This window comes from Xiphophorus maculatus, chromosome 8 (assembly GCF_002775205.1).
Source record: "Xiphophorus maculatus strain JP 163 A chromosome 8, X_maculatus-5.0-male, whole genome shotgun sequence".
NCBI classification, from domain to species: Eukaryota; Metazoa; Chordata; class Actinopteri; order Cyprinodontiformes; family Poeciliidae; genus Xiphophorus; species Xiphophorus maculatus.
Window position 1 is genome coordinate 8385253 of NC_036450.1, and position 22534 is coordinate 8407786.

The 22534-nt window shown below is 35.7% G+C and overlaps 2 protein-coding genes across 3 annotated transcripts in view; both read left to right on the forward strand.

Annotated features, from left to right (window-relative positions):
- Positions 1-22534, forward strand: part of rabgap1 (RAB GTPase activating protein 1) — a 71103-nt gene that overhangs the window by 29780 nt on the left and 18789 nt on the right. For both annotated transcript variants that reach the window (XM_005799667.2, XM_005799668.2), the window contains 6 exons: positions 14836-14949; positions 17010-17084; positions 18084-18209; positions 18389-18532; positions 19664-19705; positions 19964-20092. In XM_005799667.2, the coding sequence (XP_005799724.1) occupies positions 14836-14949; positions 17010-17084; positions 18084-18209; positions 18389-18532; positions 19664-19705; positions 19964-20092 (630 nt within the window). The remainder of the gene's footprint in view (positions 1-14835; positions 14950-17009; positions 17085-18083; positions 18210-18388; positions 18533-19663; positions 19706-19963; positions 20093-22534) is intronic.
- Positions 3036-9122, forward strand: LOC102237166 (probable G-protein coupled receptor 21). The gene has a single exon (XM_023338036.1). The coding sequence runs from the start codon at positions 3832-3834 to the stop codon at positions 5059-5061; it is 1230 nt and encodes a 409-aa protein (XP_023193804.1). The 5' UTR covers positions 3036-3831; the 3' UTR covers positions 5062-9122.

Sequence of the window (22534 nt, forward strand, 5' to 3'; positions counted from 1 at the left end):
AATGAAGAGAGTTAAGCCACACAGTTTCTCAGCTTAATTTGTGCAGGGTCCTATGTTGACATTTTAATTCATCTCCATGTATGACTACAGGCTACATCTTTTATTAATGCACATTAGGTGTGTGCAATAATTAATTGCACAGTTGTTTGGTGGTAAAATCTTGGTTGCATGAGTAACAGCTGCCTTATTTGCTTAATAGTGAGCAAGTTACCTGGACAACAGTGTTTTGCTCATTAACCTAACTTTAGCAGTAATGAAAAGCCACTCACTGTGTGTGATCAGATTACTGATTATTTGTGCTTATTTATGCATAAATTGGATTTGTTCTTTACAGCGGTTGCGCTGCACGGTTGGTTAAAGTAACTGTGTGTCTTCTACCTGTGATAGCATAGTTCACACAGTTACCAGGGCTGACTTATACTTGACTCGGTGACAAAGGGACACGTCATATTTACTTTTCCCCTCTGCTTCACGACTCTTTGCTTATCACTGTTATTTTTGTCCCAAACTTCTGCAAGTCCTCCTCTTTGATAGGTTGCTTGTTTTGACTCTCATCCTCATCTCCCCCCCATTCCTTCCCTTTTTCCAGCCCTTTAGTCCTACTGTCATCTATTTTTAGCTCCTCGTGTAGTGCACTGAGGAGGTGCGTGAAAGCAGGGGGAGAGTGTCTGGATTGTTGGGGAGAAAGGTGCAGTTGTGGGGGTGTGCATGTGTGTGTTCAAGACTGTGGGGGTGTGTCTGAGCCTCCATCACGCTGCCCGAAATTTCCTTGCACGAGGCAAATTCTGCAGTCTTCAGAAAGTCATCGAGGATGGGACACAAAAGTGCTGTGCTAAATCTGACAGTAATTACTACCCGCTGAATTTGCTAATTTCGGATTTTGAGTAATTCAGTGTAATCTGCCATCATGTGAGCTAGAATAGTGTGAGCAATTATGCTCACAAATGTTCATTAGACTCTAGGCAAAGCTGCAGATATGCCCATGTAATTAAAAAAAACCCTGCTGTTGACAGTGTTGAGAAAGGTGGGAGGAAATAATTAGATTATTCTCTGTTGGTGGGGTTTATTTTTGACAGGAGCAGGATCTTCCATAAAATCAGAGACAAATTGATACATTAGAGTAATTTTAAAAGCTTGCCTTGATCTTACTTTTTCTCTAGATACTATTTTCCTGAGCACATGTACAGATGAATTTGTCACAGATTGGAACAGGCTGATTTTACCTGGGTCATGTCTGATTGTTATTTGGTTGTTTAATACAAAAAGAAAAAAAGTCTCTTAAATATGTTAAAACTGAATACACTTTAAAATATATCTTAATAAAACAAACTAGGGTTAGACAAATATGGTCTGACACATAAATGAGAATAATTTCTTAAATACTTGAATCTTTTGTCCAAGTTGTTGTTCAGTAAACAAGCTGTATCACATATTTCTCTGAAGGGAAAAACATGCTGAATCTTTGCTAGATAGGAATTAAAATAAACCTATCACATACCATCAGTTAAAGTCAGAGGTTAGTAGGGCCAACCTCAAAGAAAAAAGTAAATTATTATTGACCAGAAAAAGCTGGTCGATACATCTTTCTGTTTTACTCCCACTATTTTTGTGTTTCTTTTGTGTTCCATCTTTTAAAATGTAACCTTGTTGGTTTCAGATTAAAGCAAATTTATAGAATTACTGGACTCTGGAATGATGAAGCTAATAGAATTTCTTATTTGCTTCTGTAAATCCACGAAAATATCACTGTTTCTATGAGTCGCTTTAGTGGCTTCAGTCTTGCTACAGATTATGTTGTTTTTATAGTTCTCTTTATGTGACTGTGCACCATTTTGTTGTTTTTTTAATTTTTATGGCAAACAACTTTGTGTTCTAAGGGCTATTATTATTAGTGTAACATTATGACCGCATCTTTTGAACTATAATGCATTCACATTAAATTCTTATAATTCCTTATTGTTTGAGCATGTCATTACCACATGATGTTGCACTTGCAATCATGAGTTCTCAGCAGAATGCCTGAAGCATTTTGCCCTTTGTTACAGAACACTATCCCAAACACAACATTATTCAACTTGAGAGGATTTTGTTGTTTTTGAGTCTGCAAAAAAGCCCCTGATGCTTAAAATAGCATTCTCAGATTTTCTTTTTGGGCAAATATAAAGATGCCAAACTTTTGCTTTTGTTTTGTACTTGAACTATGCATATACATCATTAAACTACTATTACCATTGTATTGTTGAATATTGTGATGATAATATCAATTGCAATTACTCCCAATATTCTTTACTGTATTTCCCTTTTTGGATCAGGTATTTAAATGACATTGAAAGGCTATCCAACTGGCCATGTATATTACTAACAAGCAGTCTTGCCGTATGTATTGAATTCCAATTGTCATTGCAACATTATGTGCTATATTGTAATTGCAGAAGACACTTTGGAGGCAATATTTTTGTATTACAACCGTGCTCTGTCATGCAGATACATTTGCCCACATTTGAAGTATATCATAATTATCAAAAGCTCAACACTATGCTAGAGTTGTTGGAGCATTGGGATTTTGGGGAAAAACTTGAAAGACAATTACCTTTACTCTTTGATTTTAAATTTTAAACTATGCTTAAAGTGTACTATTTCATTCTAGCAACTGGCCTTGGTGCACATGAAAAAGACTTTATTGAATACTGATGTTTCAAAAGTTATGTTTGTCCTTGATGAGATAAATTTAAAAATATCAGCAGCATTCACACAGATAAAATTCCTGCTATTTCTCCCTTAAACCTAAGTGATGATTTTCCAAATTCCAAACTGCATGATTGTTACTAATTTTGGCGGCATGAGACTGATTCAATCTCGCCGTGATTATTAGATAAATTTGCACATTAAAAAAAAAAAAAGTAAATGTGAGAGGTTGGGGGAAGGAAACAGTCTCGTGTTTTTGTGGATGATGATTGGTTGGAGGCACTGAGACTGGGAGGGGCTTCAGTGCTGCTGTTTCTGTAGACAGAGGCAGAAGGAGGGAGACAGAGTGTGAGAGAGGCGGCAGAGCAGGACAAATGAACACAGAGGGGTTCTCCCAGCATCGGTATGCCTGCCTTTAACATTTCAACACCAGACGAAGTTGCTGCTCTTAAGGCGGGAAATAAATCTACGGGTGTGTTTTACTCCACCTCTGTGAAGACTGGTTTTTGATGTCTGTAACACTACACTCTGCTGACTTTGTATCAGCGTAAAGTATTCTGCTGGGATCTTACAGTGAAGGACCAAAGAGAAGCTGACGCTCAAATAAGTGCAGATGGAAGCCTGGTAAAAGAAGAGGACAAGAAGAGCCAGAAAAGTGGGAAAGTGGTTTGAAGGACAGAATAAGAAGCAGATTATGCTTAATCATTCCCACAATATGCAGTTCTTTAAACAATGACTTTTCTCTGGAGGCTTTATCAATGACCTGATGGACTACAAATTGAGCTACAGTCTGAGATTTCTGGATTTGCATCTGACATTATTTTGATTGAGGACATCAAAATATTCATAAGAGTCACATTCCTGGCAGTTTTCTTCCTCTGTGCCTTTACCTGGGAACCTCCAGACGAAGATTTTTACCTTATTAGTACTGTAACCGTGCCAGCTCTGAGGACAACACCAGGGAACTTTCTGACACCTTTATCTGCCCTTTCAATCCTTCCTGTGTTTGAAATGGGGCATAAGGGTCTTTGTTTGGACTGAAACCAAACTGCTGATAAATACAGCCGGGCTACCAGGCCTAATAGTGGCTTTTTGGATTTATTGTTCCCTTTAAGGGCCCCCTTATGTGTTTTACTGCCTGAGATCATGAATTCCTCCCTGGATTCCCTGAACCAAAGCTCGCTGGACTCAAATTTATCCGCTCCCTTCTGCTTACTTGAAATTGGCTATTCCCAAATTTTTAGCACATGCCTTCTTGAGGTATCTGTCATCCTCCTCCTCACTATCCTTATTATCTGTGGCAATTTGGTGGTGATATTTGTGTTTCACTGTGCCCCTTTGCTCAGCCAGCACACCACCAGTGCTTTTATCCAGACTATGGCATATGCAGATCTTTTAGTGGGAGTCAGCTGCCTCTTCCCCTCCCTGTCTCTGCTTCACCATCTGCAGGGATTGGATCCCAAACTGACCTGCCAGGTGTTTGGGTACATGGTTTCAGTTTTGAAATCCGTTTCAATGGTGTCCCTCGCATGCGTGAGCGTAGACCGCTACATCGCCATCACACGGCCTCTGACTTATTCATCTCTGGTCACTCCTTGTCGAGTGCGCTGCTGCATCGCTCTGATATGGTTCTACTCTGCTTTGGTGTTCCTCCCATCTTTTCTTGGGTGGGGGAAGCCTGGCTATCATGGAGACGTGGTCGAGTGGTGTGCAGTCGAGTGGAGGACTAGTCCGGCTTTCACAACCTTCATCGTTGCTCTGCTCTACGCTCCAGCTGCTCTCACAATCTGCTTTACATACGCCAACATCTTTAAGATCTGCAGACAGCACACTCGGGAGATCAGCGAGCGCCATGCTCGCTACAGACCACAACAACAGCAGGGTCCTGGACTGACTGGTGGAGCAGTCATGAAAGATTGCACCACGGTAGAGCAAGAGCAGCTTCCCCAAATGTCCCAATCGCAGAAGACCCAGCACCACCAGCCTCAGTATCAGCAGTCTACTTACCCTGACAAGCGATACGCTATGGTATTGTTTCGCATAACTAGTGTGTTCTACATCCTCTGGTTGCCCTACATCCTGTACTTCCTGTTGGAGAGCGGAGGAATATACCACCACCCTGCAGCCTCGTTTCTTACGACATGGTTGGCTATCAGCAACAGCTTCTGCAACTGTCTCATCTACAGCCTTTCCAACTCAGCATTTAGAAAGGGCCTGAAACGCCTCTGCTCCTTCTGCCTGCGGCGCGGAGGTGATGGCTTTGGAGTTGGGAAAACCAAAAAGGCGTTTGTTGGCTCGGTCGAAAAGGGATGCACAAAGCAGTGGTATGGATATGACAATGGAGACATCAGAGTTGGCACAACATGTCATGTGTAGTTCAAATGGATAGAAAAACACAGATGCTAAAATGTTATTGGAGCTAAAATGAAGTTTTGGCTCTTCAAATCTTTTAAAATCTGCTTTTAAGAGATGGAAGAAGGTATCCTTCTGATTGTGCTTTTTCTGACTCTCCCTTGACAAGCCAGCAAAGGCAGAGAATAAAAATGAAAAGCATTGTAATTTGAAAAGAAAAAGAGTCCATATTAGCCTTTCAAGGTGTTTCGTTTGATGATGTGAACACAAGTTCATATGGACAGGAGGCTGGCAGATGGAGTGTTCTGGTATGAACAAGAAGAAGGTCTCTATGTCCTCTCAGTGGGAGTAAATTCTTTAAATGTTGGACATAATGTTTATCTGCTGATGCTGTTTTTGGAACTGAATCCTTGATTTTGTCCAAACAACCAAATGATGATAGAAGCAGAAAGTTCTCATGAAAAGTTTTACGAGCTTTGTTTGGAGCAACGTGATATTCGCTGTGAACACAATTTGTTGTATTCCACTTGAAAAAGAAAAAAAAGATGTCAGTCCAATCAGTTCAAGGAGCTGATGTGATTTAATGAGACTGTCTGTAAAGAGCAAGCAGAGTCAAACGGATCTTTAAATAAATGTTATTTATTGATGTTGTTAAAATGTCTGTTGAAAATGTGGGTTTGCACTGTGTACCTGTTATTTGTTAAAAGGACCTAGCTTTGGTATACGACTGCTCAACTGCCAAAAATCAAATGTAGGGTTCAGTAGTATTGATGCTAAAAGAGTCACAATCAAAAATATAAGTCATTAATAAAATAAAATCATTCTTTAATTAGTTATTTGACATTTCAATTGATGATATTGTCAAAATCTCTAAATAGTATTCCAATATTTGTGTAATTCCTTTAGGTTTTATGCTACAGTCCACAATGTTAAAATCAAACAGTGAAATAGTTCTAAAACTAAATAATAAAATGTTTTCATTAAATAATCAATTACTGAAGAAAATTCTAATTCTAAATATTTCATTATTTATTCATTTATTTATTCAATTTTTAACCCTTAAAGACATAATGTCATTGAGTGGTGGCTAATTCTGAAACATAGTGATTGGTCAGTAGTTTGTTGTGCATTAATTCAATCCAATGTTCTTAATGATCTCCAGTGACTATTTTATGACTGACTATATCACAGTCACTATGATTTTTTATTTTATATGTAAGTATTACATACTTACATATAAAATTTATTTAAATTTACAATTTTCATATCAAATGAAAATTGTAATTAATATATTTGTTACATGTGTTTATTTTAGCAGTTAGTTTCCGGTTTAATTAAGCATGCATCTGTGTTTAATTACTTATTTATTTGATTGTGGCACTTCTCCCATGAAATTAGCATTTTTTTACCTGTTCTGTTGCACCTTAATTTGCTTATGCATTATAATATGTTTGCAAAACAAAGAAAACATATTTTTTACCATATCCTCTTTGCAAATTGTTTGGGGGTTAAACTTACCGATTTCTTTTATTCAGAGATATAGCAGGGTTCCAACACTGACTGTAAAAAAGTATTTTGTAGGTCTGAACAGAAAAAGACAAATGCATTAAGAATAAGGCTATATTTTCTATCAAGTTACATCCATATGTTATTACAATCTGTGGTTTACTTTAAGTTTTGTATTTAAAGCCAATCCTCAATTAAATATTTGCAGTTAATTGAAAAACCAAATTTGAATGCTACATTTTTTGTTTTTAAATTAGCATGTATCTACTTTTAGACACATGTACCATATTTGATTAGGAAGAGAGCAAACATCTCAAGAAAATATGGACCTATATGATGCAAAACCACTCGAAGATTTGTGTGAGACTTGAAGATTTGTGTGAGACTTGAAGATTTGTGTGCATGTTAGTACTGTCTTTTCTGTACATTAGTATAAAGAAATTGCAGGAAAAAAAACATTTAAATGAGCTTAATTGTTCATTTCCACTTGTCAAGTTATGTGTTTTGAGCTTTCAAGACTCTTGTTCGTTAAAGTAAACATTCCTTAGCTTTATATCTCGTCTGCAGTAATGTGCCAAAGAAGGTCCAATTTTGTCCCTAAGAATACAATATGAGTGATTTTACACAAAAATGTTATCCACTGTCTACTGCACTGTGTTACGTCAGTGATGCCTTGTGTGCATGTCTGAGACTGTTTCCGAGCATATTGTGATATAAAGTTGCCTTTATTTAAAAACTAGAAACAATAAGTCAACTGTTGGGGAAAAGTGGTTTTCTTTAACATTAAGTGAGGGCTAAAATAAAAGGCATGAGACTGTTTTTAAATGATTCCGCTCCAGAGGCAAACTTTAGTTTTACTCCTTTGGTAGTTAAAGAAGTTAAAGTGTTAATGTTGCTTCAGGTATTCAAAGCAGTTGTCACTTTTTTTTTATTATTTGCTTCAACTTCAGAAAAAAAAATCATGTAGATGAACCCATCAAACTGTTTATTTTCTGTCTTGAACTCGTGTTTCTGTGTGATTGAAGCACAATGGAGACAACGAATGTGTGCAGATAGGCACTGACTCGACCATTGGCTAGACTCTGACTGTTTAATGTTTTTTGGTTTCTATTGGTCTCATTTGTTGCACCTGTTAGATGTCTGAAATAATTAGTGGTTTTATTTGTAAAGCATTCCAAAAATAGTACACCTGTACCAGTTTGTGCTACTATCTTAGTTTTTTCCAGAAAATATCAGATTGAATGTTTATCAGAGAACATTTGTATAGTTGATTTTTTTTTTTTTATTACCTAGCTCAGTTTGTTCTCAGAAGTAAAAAACTTTGTGCCGCCTACATAAACAACTAGTTTGGTCTTATGTTTTTTCCTATTGAAGTGTAGGTTTTGTGGTGTTTCTGCTTCAAACGTAGTCATTTTGTACCATTTTAGTTTGGAAAGATTTGGTACAATAGCCGCTTATTTTACAGTCTCTTTAAAACAATAGATGTTTGAAGACAATCCATGATGCCTAAATGTGCTCTCCATTGGTCACATACACTCATTCCCTTCTTCCTGTGGGGAAAACAATCAACCTACATGTTCTCACGGGAATGGCATTGGTGGCTGGGAGGAAATTTCCATGCCCTCAAAAATTAAGCATATTTAGAGCTTGGAGAGCTCATGATGCAAAAAAGTAGTAAGAACAATAACCATATGATTGAACCAAGTCATTTTTTAAACAAATTTTATACTTCTGCATTATAATCAAACCAATTCAAACAGGACTGACTTGCTTAAACAATGCCTCTGTTGTATTTCCAGAATACTTAGGTTAATTAAATTATTTTGTTTTTAATTGTAACTAAAAATGCTGGAGGTGGTTGCACCTTATCCAGCAGAATTGCACTTGCTGCATTATTATTTTTTTTTTTACCTCTTCTGGCATATTCCAGAGTTGGCAAACCGTTTTAAGTGGATTAGCAGTACTTGGACTGAGAGGACCTAAACTTTTTATCTGTTGTGGAAATGAGTCCAAATGGAGCAGCTTGGGTCAACAACAACAAGTAATATTAAAGTTTAAATCTGCAGAATTTTTTTCAGGTATTGAATGGTCTTTTTGTGTATTTCTGCAGAACTAAACCATTGTTGTCTAAAGAGCCACACAATAATCTCAAATTCAAACTTATAAAAAGATAAATGGTTAAAATATACAAATTACTATTTCTCAACAGACAAGAACAGACTGCCAATTTAACATTCCAGACAGGAGATTCACCTTGTTGATTTTTTTTCTGCCTATAGTAAATTCTGTGTACAATGAGACCTTGTAAGTTTGAGACTTCAAAATCATCTTGTTAAACACAGACAAAACATGGCATATTTCAAACACAAGGGGTGTTCAATTTGTTATTACGTTTTTGGAGAGATATCTGCTTTTATCTAGACTGTGAATGTTGGGTTAATATTTAAAAGTCAAAACATGTTTATTTATGCTGTTGATGAATGTGAGTGAGACTTCTGATTACGTGACGCCCTGTATGCGATATGGTTTTGTAAATAATAGACGTTGTTTGTCTGTGCTAAACAAATAAATATGATTTTATCGAAGTGTTCTCAAATTATTTTGAAAAGATTCAGTCGAATGTTTGAATGCAGCCCATTTTTAAATGCAGACAAGTGTCAGAGTAAGTAAATAAGCAGAACATCTTGTCATTTTTTCTATCTTGAGATAAAAGCAAATAGTTGCCAGCTTATCTAGTTGGGAGCTGAGTAATTCATGACATTTGTTCCATTGTTTTTTGTTTTTTTACTGCGTTTTCTAGATAAATAAGTAGTAAATTCCCACCAACTGCAGGGGAAGAAAAGAACAAAATATAAAAGCACATATGGTTTGACTTTCTCTTTTAGATGTGTTTTATTGGGGCAGCAGGGTAGCTTCCTCCAAATACCACAAAATGAAGGGCATAAGCTAAACCATTAAAATTTCATCAGGCTACTAGTGCTAAGCTTTAGCCATCTGCTGATGACAGATTATTGTGTAAAGGATAAGTAATCAACCCTTATGGCAGTAAAAGTGATGCTAGGACCATTACAAATTTGTCTTTAATTCAAAGGTTTTCTCATAAAGAAGTAAAAACCTTGCACTCAGGGTTATTTAGGTTTTAGATCCTCAGCTTGTAGCAAGCCTGATAAATGTCATGCCATGCCATTTTGATGTCTCAGCAGGGTTCTTTAGGAGCAGAGAAAGGAAAACAAAATGACATGTCGGCTTTTGTGTCGAGTCAGAGAAAATCGAGGACATAAACAAAGGAGTTCTTGCTGCTCAGCGTTCTCATAGAAGCTCAACTCTGTGATTTTTATTTTCCTTCTTTTTGACACGCAATTAAATGCAAAGGCTACAGTTTCCTATTTATGGCTGACTTCTGTTGAAGAGGTAGTAATTTTGCTAGAACACCATGTTTTGTTCCAGGACTTCACTTGCTTGGAAGTTTTCTTGTTTCCCATTTTGTTAGTCTCTTTTCTATAACAGCATCTGGGTCATGGGGTTGATTAGCTTTTATGGGTGTACTTCCTTGTTATCAAACCAGCTGCTTATTGTGTATTACATCTATCACTTTTTTAACTATTTTTATGCATAATAAATGTAGTCAGAAAAGAAAATGTTTTAAAAGCTCTCCACAAGTAAGAAATGATTATTTGGTTATTATCTGGTTATTTTCTTGGTAAATTTCAGTTCCTGTTTTAATGTTTAATATCGCGTTCAAAGAACTTTCAAGCATTTAAAAAGATAATTACAACTTAACAATGCATACATAAATGCACAAACATTTGGATATATAATCATCAGCCACTTTATTATCTACACTTGTTCGCATGGGACAGTAGCTGATTGGGAAAATAAGTCATGGTCCAGTGAGTTTCAACTTCATTGGCAACATTCAGTTGCTTGTCCAGAATTTGGTATAAAAATATGAAAACATGGATCTATTTTATTATTTGTTGGTGGCGCAATGGTGTTGTGGATATTTTCCTGATGGACTTTAACCACTTTGATTCGCTGGCATTGAAATGGTACTGAATTGGTACTAAGTGAACCACGTTCATCCCTTTATGCTCAAAGTGTAATTGATTTCAAATGGCTACTTCCTGCAGAACAAATGTCCATTTCACAAATCTCATCTCCAACTGGTGTCTTAAGCATGACTCCTTACTGTATTCCAACAGCCTTTCAATCTATTAGCACTCCTGTGGGATGTGAGATTGTCCTAATGTCATAACAACATTAGGACAATATTTAGAATGGATGTAATTTCAATATTACGAGCACAATAACAGCATTTTCCTCACTCTTCTTTTTTTTCTCCGTTGTCATAATATCATTATCACTGATGAGCTTTTTCAGCTTAGTCACTGAGATCTTTATGAGATGGGAGAACAAAAATGCTGAAAGTCGATCTAAGCAGCTGTACATAGACGTTTGGCTAGCATAGCTTCAATGCTTGTTTCACTTTAAGCCCATTTGGCATTTTAGAAATATGCTGACATTCTTAAGAGATAAAGACATCTCAAATTGCTTTGTCAAAATAAAAACAATGTAAGTTCAAAATACACACTGAGGTAAAGTTATGTGTTGCTGCCTAATACATATATAACAGTATTGATATTTTTGTGATTGTTGTGTGCAAATGTAACACAGTTATAAATTCTCCTTTACAATCTACCTACTATTAGTAGTATTATTGGTAGCAGTAATATTTTTCATATAATTGTCACTCTTTCTAACACACTAATAATGTCTTCTCTTTTAAGGCTTTATGCTGGTAAGCTCAGAATGCTTTACACTTAGATAAGGTAGTTAATGAGGAAAACAAAATGTAAGTGATAATGAAGCAACTGGTACAGATATATGCTGCATACACTCACAGGAAAAGGTTTGTTGGATTTTTTTAAAAAAGGCAATCAGTTAAAAACATCTATAGCTCAGGTTTTTATGATAATTCTCACTTTCTTATGTACTTCTTTGTAATGTAAATTAATAATTAGGACATTGACATTTGAATTCTGTTAAATTTACATTTTAGTCAAAGCTTTATATCTCTACTTGGTTATAAGCAGGCAAATTTTATTCATCTTTTTTGAGCACACAGCTCAATGGGATCTAATTGCCCACTGGACATTATTTGTGTTTTAATTTCATATTTTACGTCCAGAAAATTCTGCATCTGCAGGAGCTATAAACTCAGCATCTTATTTACCCTATTTATAGAATTAAAAATAAAACATTAAGCAAATTATCCATACATGCTGAGACTGTTGGCAATGTTCTATAGATGCAAAGCAGAATTCTTCAGCCTTAACAACACATCTTTTTCTGTATTAACCATGTAGGATTTTCTAAACACTTATTTTCTTTCCTGGATTCCAGTTTCTGCTTCAACAAATAACAGGAAAAACTAGTATCAGTGATGATTACTAAGTGCTTGAGGGTTAGGTTTGCTGTAATATGATCCAAAATATGACCCTAATGACCTTTTTACTGAATGCACACCTATTTTTGTGCCATTTCTAGCTTCTGCACAGTAGCATGACACTCTGGATATGTTTGCTCTTCGCCTCTCACGCAACAGTCATTAGAAGTTGCTCTTCAACAGAACAGACAGACGGACAGAGGGGAAGCTAATTGACCATTAAGTCAGAGGTCTTTGTTCATTCTCTCACCACTTCAGATAAGTATGGCTAAGTGGCTGCTTGTCTAAACATGGATTGTTATCTTTTACTAGGAAACTGCAGTCAAGTTTAATATGCCCCTCACACTGGACCATTTATTTCAATTCCTCTGGAAAAAGAGATATCAGGATCTTTTAAGATTCCTTTGCTAATCAGGTTTGTAGTATCAAGTCCTAAGATTTTTTTTATTTTTATTTTTTTGCAGTCTTGGACCCAATCCTTAGTTGCTCGTTTTACCACTTTATTATACTAAGTTTTAAAAGAGAAAATAGAACACTAGTGTCCACACTTCAGAACACTTAACACTTCAAATATTCCAATCTTATTGCTAAAGAGCTCACACTAACTGCAGTTACTGGTAATCAAGTCCCAATGGTCATAACAAAAATAAATAAAAATAAATAAAAAAATCTCACAATAATGATGAACAGTAATAATTTCCCAATTAGAGTTGTTGGTATCTACTGAAGTCTGCACTGGGCCAATTCGCCCCTTCACTAGTTTGACAAAATGTCCTGAAGGCTTGAGTAATGTTGAGGCATATTTTTTCATCTGATGGTTATGTTATTTTTTCTTTTATGTTTATAAACATTCCCAGAGGGAACTTGTCTGAGGCAGGTTTTTCACCTTCAGCTCTGCTGAAGGTCAACCTTCAGTAGAGGAATGATCCAGAGTCTCATTCTCCCTTCAGTGTTTGTGATTTTTTCCCCTTTCTACTCTTCCTATTAAACTGATGTGCTGCCTGCCTCCTGTTGAAGCTTCACACTTTGACCTGTTCAGCAGTGTATCCTTTCCAAGCTCTCATTTTCTGTGCAGGGTATTAATAAACCTGACTCAGTGATTTTCACCTTAGCAGTGCTTGCTAATTATTTTCCCACAACAGTAGTTAGGCGGGTATGATGTCTTCACTGATGAGAAAAAGATACGGTTCTAAATTTTCCAACCTAATCATCAGTCAAAACTGGTTAAACTGAAAATTGTGCCATCACTAGTAGCTTTTCCTCAAAGCTGGCCATTGAATTAACCTCTAAATAATAAGACTACATTGCATAAACTACTAACTACATATAGATTTTAAATCTCATCTCAAATTATGCACAAAGAGGTCTTTAAACATTATTATTTCCTAATAAAATTGTCTTTTGGTAACATTACTTATTCAAAGGTAATTTTTTCCTAATGTGTTGGTAATCGATAACAAAATGAGACATCATTAATCTTTGAAAAGCAAACCCAGTTCTTAAGGAGTGCTTACTGATTTGAGTGTGGTTCTTACTCTGTGGTGGTCTTTCATCACTTCAAATAGATATGAGGCACAGGTTTCCCCAGGCTTGTGTTCAAACTGGCTCCAGATGAAATCTATCGTTTTGTTAGTATATCGTGGTGTTGAAAAATTCTGCCAACATCAGTTTCCTCCCTCCCTTCATTTTTTTTTTTTTTTTAGCAATTAAGGTTATTTCAGGGTAGAAGGAGTTGGTCCTGGGTACTTTGTTTCAAATTATTGTAATAACTATTTTATTGTGTTTTAGTCCCAAAATGAGCACTTTAGTAACCTTTCCCTTTTATTGTAACTTGATTATAACTTTATTGGTGGTATTTTACTAAAGCTGCTCAATATCTGCCAGATTATTTGCTTTAAACTTTCATTTGGTGTGCTGCAGAAAAACTGCTGATCTCATTGTTCTGCTTTAAAAAATATATATAATAATTAGTTCAAAATGTTGTAATAAGGGCGTGTCATAGGCATTTAGCTCAAAATGTAGTGCTCTCCACTCATTTGAAACCTGATTTCAGTTCCTCCATAATGCCTAAATCAGATCTCATGTCTGTCAAAACAACACACCAAAACACAGTTTATTCCTCAATGAATCATGCTGCCAAACTGAAAGGAAGAACTATCAAGTTATATTCACATCTTACCACATCAGCTATTATTACAACTGAGATTGTCAGTGTTGCAAGTTTGGCCTTTAAAAACAAACCAGTTCAGTATCAGTCAGGAAGTTATACTTCAGTCTGTCTGTTAGTTATCAGAAGGCCTTTTAATCACTGTGAAACAGGTCATTGTATCAGAGATTTCATTTGAAGCGGAGTCATAGTGACATGAAGTAAGTTAGCTTTGTGGTTTGTCGTTGATAACGTGCCATTTTAGTAACACTTTATAAAACCCCAGTCACCGTTAAGTTGTGAGAACTTCCGAGTTTTTTCCGTCTTGCATCCGGTGGATTGTGTCACCACCTTTGCAACAATAAAATTACTTTTGATGCAATAAAGCTGAATAAAATTAGAAGTGGGATGAGCAGGCTTGCAAAGAAACATGAAGCGGTCTGTGCGGTGGAGGAGAACACTCTGTGCTGCCAGTATTTCCTCCTACTTCACGTTTCTTAACAATGCGTGGGGCCCCTGCATGTTGAAGATCACTTACAACAGCTGTGTCCAGGAAGACGTTTTTACAAATGTGGCTGATAATAAATAACAATCATCAATAATCATCTCCTCTTTTTTTGTTGTTGTTGTCTTTGCTACATTCTTTCTAACTCCCTTTTACATTGTAGCATTTCTCTTTTTGTCTCTCTCTCTCTGCTAGGAATCTCCTCAGGACAGTGCAATCACCAGAGACATTAACAGGACATTCCCCGCTCATGACTATTTCAAAGACACTGGAGGAGACGGGCAAGACTCGCTCTACAAAATCTGCAAGGTGGGGCTCCAGTACACGCCGACACACATAGAGGTTGTTAATGCAGCACAAACTATTCTCCGTCATAAAACTGGCATCATGTAGTGAACAAAGCTGCTGCAGCAGCTGCACGCCAAATGAGGTGTAAACTGTTTATTAACACATCTGCAAAAACACATCGGAAGCTCACGCTTCTCCTTTTTGACTCATTCTAACTGCAGTTGCACTAAAATAAACAAAAACCTGATGTGTCAATTTCTTCCTAATTCTGGGAATTACTATCTAAGGAAGATGCTGATGCAATCAGACATATTTTGCACTTTTCAGGTAAAGAATAAGAACATTTTATTCTATATTTCAAACAAAATCCAGACATAGGGGTGAGTTTCTGTTTGAACTTAGAGAATGCACATGAGCACCACACCAACCACATGTATTTCCAGCTTTGATAAATATGCATTAAAAGCCATAAAATATTTATAATCTCACACTGAAATGTTAAATATATTTTTAACCTTTGAAGCTTGATTACATTTTTGAAGTTGGCAAAAAAAAATCATGTTCAGAAATTTAATTCAGTTCAATTCAAAAACTCTTTATTTATCCCAAAGGGAAATCAGATGTAATAACTCATATAATCCAAATATCGCCAATCCTTCATATGTTTTTGTTTTATTTCTACTGTGGACCTTTTCATGTGTCTGGACTAATTATATGGTAATGATAAAGATAAAAAAACAATAGTAACAAAATGCATTTGTGAGATTGTTTTCTAAACAACATCACCAATAATACGTTGCTACTACAGATGACCTCTTTAAAAGAAATTGACAGTAAAATATGTAGAATCCATATTCAAATTGACAAAATGCTTAACAAAAAGAGTAAATAGTAAAAAAAATGACCAAACCATAACATTTTCTTAAAGTGAAAGTTGTGCTTGTAACTAAAATGGGAATGAAAACACTTCAAACAGGTTTGCAGATCAGTAGTGAGAATTGTTAATGTCCTGTATTAATTACTTCTGTTTGATTCAGACTGAGCAGTTCATCGAGTTCATGAAGTCTGGGAAATCTAAATGAGCTTCTCTTTGAACACATGAAACTAGAGTCAAAGTACAGTTAGTCTATGTGGAGGAGCACATGAACATCTTGCAACTTGACATTGTCGCCGTATTTAACTGAGTTATTCTTATCAGTTAACCCTATCATCAATTAGGCCTTTATTATAAAAATGTGCTTCGTGGTGAAGACATGCAGTTTGTTCAATGATCTGAAACAATTAAGCATGACAAGAAAGCAAAAGATATCTGTAAGAGAGCAAATACTATTTCACAGCAGCGCTGTAGTTCTGTAATACTACTCGAGTAAACTGACTGCAGCCTTTTTACACTTTTCAGTTTAATGTCATTCATTATGCATAGCTCTAGTGAGGGCATTCATTTACTCTCAGACAAGCAGCTCCTGAGGTGCATTTGAATAATTCACGGGTTTCTGCCTTTGCTGTGTTTGGATTGATTCACATTTTATATTTTTTGACTTTTGCTCATTATTTGTGTTACTAGTTCAGTAGGCCACTACAGCCCATTACTCCCCAATTCTCTCGTATCTCATTCTCAGCTTGAATAAATATTAAAATTTCTCCTAAACATCTTCTGTGAGTCTATTTAACTGTATCCAGACATCATGAATCATCCATCCCTTATTACTTGACTTCATTGTCATTAAATAACAAGGTTGAGTTTTATATTTTGAATGTTAATTAGCATTATTTGTTATTTTAAGTATTTGATTTTACTGATATTGTAGTCAGGCAGCATCTTTTGAAATCAATATTTTTGTGTTTAATTTAAAGAACTTCTATAATGAACAATTTTGACATGTTTAGAATAACTTGCAGTACATGATTTGAATTTACATTTTTTCTTTACATTCGTGTTTCTCCAAAGTCAGATCTGATACAAATAGACTCGTGTAAATTATTTACTCTTTTTTTTTTTTAGTTTCAACTTGTGAAGTTGTTTTTATTTCACTTTGAAAAGCCTTTGCTAACTATACATCTTTGTCTTGCATGATGTCCAGGCTTATTCTGTTTATGATCAGGAGATTGGCTACTGCCAGGGACAATCCTTCCTGGCTGCAGTGCTGCTGCTGCACGTGAGTTGACACAGCAGCACAATCCAGACAATCCGGAGAAACAGCAGACATCGTCAAGCAATATTTTATATACAAAATATTATATATACTTTTGACACTACATAAGTTAGATCTAATTTTTAACAATATTTTTATTTGTACAAACATATTCAGCGTTTTCTGCCTACTCATTGTGGTTTGCACCTTATTTTTAGTGGAATGCAGAAACAGGAAAGCACTGCCCCCTTGTGGGAGTATTTTGCAGGATTGGATTAAAAGTTATGAGGAAAACAAATGTCCAGACTTTACTTCTTATTTAATAAAAGTTGTATTTGTCCATTCATTCATCACATACTTGAAGTTTGGAATTTTCATTTTATTATTTTTCCGGTCTTAAAAAGTGTAAAAAATAAAGATATATTTTTTGAAATTTTATATATTTTTTACTTTATTCCCTATCCTATTCCTGCCCCTATTCCTTCCATCTTTGTGTCCAACCCCTGTCTATCCATACTTGTTTACCTCCTGCACTAATTCTTTGTTACCTTCTTTTCTTCCTTGTGTTGGCTTCCCTTCCCTCTTTATGTCCTACCTTCTTTGTCCTTGTGTATTTCCTTTGTGTCCTACTTCCTACCATCGGTGCTACTGTGTCCTTCCTTTCTTCCCTTACTTGTATCCTACCTACCTTCTGCCCTTGTATTCTTTTTTCTTTGTAGTTTTTTGTTTCTGGACGTTCCATATAAAATCCTCACCACTATGTAAATATGTACCATAAATACAGTCAGTAATTTTTATTTTGAAATGAAGATACATCTCTGGGAACCGTGCATAGTGGAGTTTGGAAAATTTTACTTTATTTTTTTAACTTGAAAATATGTTGGAACCTTGGTCTGTAGTTTTTGGAGGTTCAATAAAGGCTGACTACTGCAGAAGCCATTAATTCACAGTGAAATGTTTTATTTGTACTTTGAAAATTCAAAGGTATTAGACATTCATAACTGGGTCTTGTGTTTTCTTTAGATGCCAGAGGAGCAAGCTTTCAGTGTTCTGGTGAAGATCATGTTTGATTACGGGCTCAGGGACCTGTTCAAACAGAACTTTGAAGATCTGCACTGCAAGTTCTTCCAGCTTGAAAGACTCATGCAGGTTCGTGCATCACATTTGCATATCTCGGGCTGTGTTTCCCACAATCTTATGACTGTTTTTGATGACATTTACTCCCTTGAGCTTTATATTAAATTTTTTATTGCTGTCATCTCCATCCTCTGTTTAATGCTGTTCCTCTCTTCTGTCTGTCTGTTTCTGTTTTCTTTGGTCTTCATCAGGAGTACATACCAGATCTATACAACCATTTTCTGAATGTGGGTCTGGAGGCTCATATGTACGCTTCCCAGTGGTTCCTGACTCTCTTCACAGCCAAGTTTCCTCTTTACATGGTCTTCCATATAATTGACCTGCTATTGTGTGAGGTGGGTATCCACAGAAACTCCATAGCAATAGCAGTTCAGAGATGTTAGGAGAAACTGCATTGGTCTTGCAGGATTATTGTAGCTAGAAAGAGAAACACTGCAGCCATAGGCCAGATTATATTGATTTACTTAACAGCAATGACACTTTCTCATTTATAGTCAGCATAAAAAGTTTTAAAAACCTGAAGGGATCGGCTAGACACACATGCAAAAATCAGATCTTTTTTTCAATCAGTGAATGGACAAAAAGATCTGACAGCACTGACAGCAACACATTTTGGTGTGACAATTTGTGCCACACCAATTGTCACACATTAACAGTTTACTGATAATTTGCTGCTTTAATTATCAGTAAACTGTTTTTACAAGATGCAGAATGAAAGTTTTAAAAAATATTATTGCATTTTTCAATGTAGTAAAACTTTGTTTCACAGTGACTTACCCTGTCATGCCTGACATGACATTTTTTCTGCTACTCATACAACTTTTATCAAGCGGACGGCTAGGAAAAACATGTTAAGTGCGGCTCGTGTTTCTTCTTACATTACACAGTTAAGCTCAAAATCATTCATACCATTTCAAGATTTGGAGCTCATCATTAAAGATAAATTGTCAAAATGCTGAAACATGCAAAACGCTAGTCATCTAGCTTTTTGACTAGATGAAGAGATTACTGTAATCCTAATCAATTTTTTTTTATTATTTTTTAATATAAAATTGAAGTGAACACACCCACAGAAGTAAATTTGATCCCAGATGCATTGTTTCATCATTAGTTTGTAAAATCAAAAGCTGTAAATTACAGGTGTAATTTGATGATGGTGTGATGCTTCAGTAGGCTATAGAACTAGGAAATATTAGATGAATGCAGAAAATCTGCTTCTGAGTACAATCTGCTTAAAAAATATATATGTAATTGTGCTTGTCCTAATACAGCAGCTCCATTTAAGTTCCAATAGAACTTAAAGTGAATTAAAAGGAAACTTTTACATTTCCAAAAATTCAACACCAAATCAGTTGTTCCCAACAATTTTTTTAATTAAAGAAAACATTTTGTTCTTGTGCACTTTTAATCAATTAATAATTTCATCAACTCTTTCAGACCAACTAAATCTTGATTTTTTTTTTCAGGGTATTAGTGTGATCTTCAATGTAGCCCTGGCCCTTTTGAAGGTAAGAATCAACAAACAAAAATTTCATCAATAGTAAAGTATGCAAGCATAAACAAAAAAAGTTATAACAGAGTAGCCAAGTTTTAGGGAAAAGTCAATATTGTGTGCTGTTGTGGATGGAGTGAACATACTTTTTGTTAAAGATTTGTCTCCAAAGTTTAATTTCATCTACTTCTCAGAGCACACAAAAGTCTAGTAGCAGTTTTCAATTTGGTATTTGAAGTCTCTGTTTCATTAAACATCACGTCTTTTTCCTCAGACTTCAAAAGACGATCTACTGCAGACAGACTTCGAGGGCGCTCTCAAATTCTTTCGTGTCCCCGTCCCAAAAAGGTACCGCTCTGAAGAAAATGCCAAGAAACTGATGGAGCTAGCTTGTAGCATGAAGGTGAGTTTAAATGACCAAAGTGGCTTATGGTGCAGATCAAGTATAGATTATTTAAAGTGCTAACTGTACTCTTATTTTATTTTTTAACCTTCATATATGTTTAAAATGTTTAGTTTCATTGTACAAAACCTGTGAAATCCAGCAATGCTTCTCAAATACCACAAGGGGACACTGTTGAGCTTTGTCATGACTAACATAAAAGCAAGAAACACACCAAACACGCGTCCCTCCCTTAAACACTCACACCTGTTTCCTGACCTGATTTGAGCAGTCTGGCCCAGTTTAGAGGATCTGACTTTGAAGGTAACTTTGGACAGGAACATTTCTCTCCACAAACTCTGTAAGGAAGCCAACTCCAAGAAAGATTTTAACTTCCTGCTCTTGAGATGGGCAGGTGGGCAGTAGAGGAACCACGTTCCAAAGCTCTTCCAGCAGAGGAAGTAGATCATACCTAACCAAAGCAGCTGTGCAACTCTGAAGATGCTCCAGTATCCATTATGAAGGCATCAATTCTGAAAATAAATCAAGATGAGCTCAAGAAGACTCTGATATGGGAAGAAACGCTTGATAAAATCAAATATTTACAAATTCTATTGCTTCCAAACTAGATGTTATATAGGTTTGGTAAATGTAAGTTGTCATTTTTATTAAACACACTGATGTAGGTCTTTGCACAGTGTGTCAAGTTGTTGGATACATTTACCTTTGTCCTCCATTGTGGTTTGAGGTAATCTGAGAACTGGATGTCACTACAGTGGGACTAAATAGGTGGATTATTGTTTACCTTACTGAATGTTTATGCCTTTTGACTGAATCACTTCTTGGTGTTAGGGATAGGGTTAGGGTTAGGGTTAACCGGCTAACCCTAACCCCTAACCCGGTCAGGTCGCGGGGGTAGCAGCCATTCTTCCAAATGACCTATTGGACAAGAACTACATAAAAAAATTTAACTACCAAAGGTGCTGTCAACCTTTTGAGAAATCAAATTTTTGGAAGATTTAACACTTCTTTATATAGATGCAGGTTTTGAAAACAGGCTTAATAAATGATATCAGCTTCATATCACTGCAAGCCTTAAGTCATTTTGAGAGCTGTGAAGTATTACTATTAAAAAAAACAAAATAGAATTGTTTTGACTTGAATAAAAAAGGTCAATAAATCTGTGAACAAATCATTAATATATGCAGGTTTGTTGACCATGGTAATATTTGATATGTCTGCTAAACTGTAATTTCTTGCAGAAAGTGACTTTTTGACTCCTTCCTCTTTTTAAGTTTTAAACTGAGAATTGTTAGTAATTCTGCTTGAACAAAAACAGTATTAAAGAGCACCGACCTTGTCCTTCACAAGGTTTTCACCTAAATAAGTCATGCACATGATTAGCATGCAGGTCAGAAAATGTGGATATAGGAATGAGTTACTCTCTTGTTATATTTTCAGGTAATGAACTGCAACATTGTTTACTCTGCAAAAACAATTTTTTGCAGTAGAAACGATGTTGAAATAATTATTTTAATGCTTTAAGTAGGATGTGGAGACGCAGGAATTCCCCTTGAAATCAAACTGAAAGTCAGCAACAAAAATGAACCTCCAATAATTTATAAAAAATAACAAACCTTAATATATTTTGCTGAACAAATGAAATCAAATTTACATATAGACCCAAGTGTAAATTAGAATGAGAACTGGGTTGAATGATGGTAGCTGTTTATTTCAGTCAGAGCATGGTCACTTGCATATTTTTCAGGGCAAATGCATTTATAAAGCATAACTAGTAAAACAAAAAGAAAAGTGAAAATGAGTTTCATTTCAGTTTTTATTGTCTCTTGGGATTCCTTCCAATTCATTCCTCATGTCTGGTGGCCTTTACATCTGTAAATCTGCAGTATGCAAATTGCCCAGAAGATATAAATATTTATACCTCTCTATAGATATGTAGATTAGTTCTGATCAGTATTATAAAAATATATATATTTTATTTGTTCTAAGCAGGAACAACAGGCAGTGGGTCATTCAACAAAAACACTTCTAATGAACAGGTGCTTCCAAGTCTGATTTTGGATAAGTCGCTGAATGTCACTGGAAACAAAAAACACAGTAAAGAAAAGATGAACACTTCAACCCCCTCAAAAAATAATACTGTAGATTGGACAAAGCCTGTGATAAACTGTAAGATAACAAGGGATGTTTATTCATATGAACATAGTAAATTATAACAGCTTCAAGCTGCACTGTATATGCAATGCAATGTTGGTTTTAGTAAGGTATTAGAGAAAGTGACAAAAACAAAAACCCTGATCAGATTTTCTGCTTTAATCTTGGACAAAACTATTGTTTCACATGTTTTACCAACCTAAATGAAACAATACTGCCTGAAAAAACAACAGCCCTAGGTATGAACTTTTTCACCCTCCTTCTGCAGCACACTGTTCCTTTGTTTCC

Excerpts from the sequence above, each read along its gene's own strand:
- LOC102237166 (XM_023338036.1), top strand. The coding sequence starts at position 3,832 with ATGAATTCCTCCCTGGATTCCCTGAACCAAAGCTCGCTGGACTCAAAT.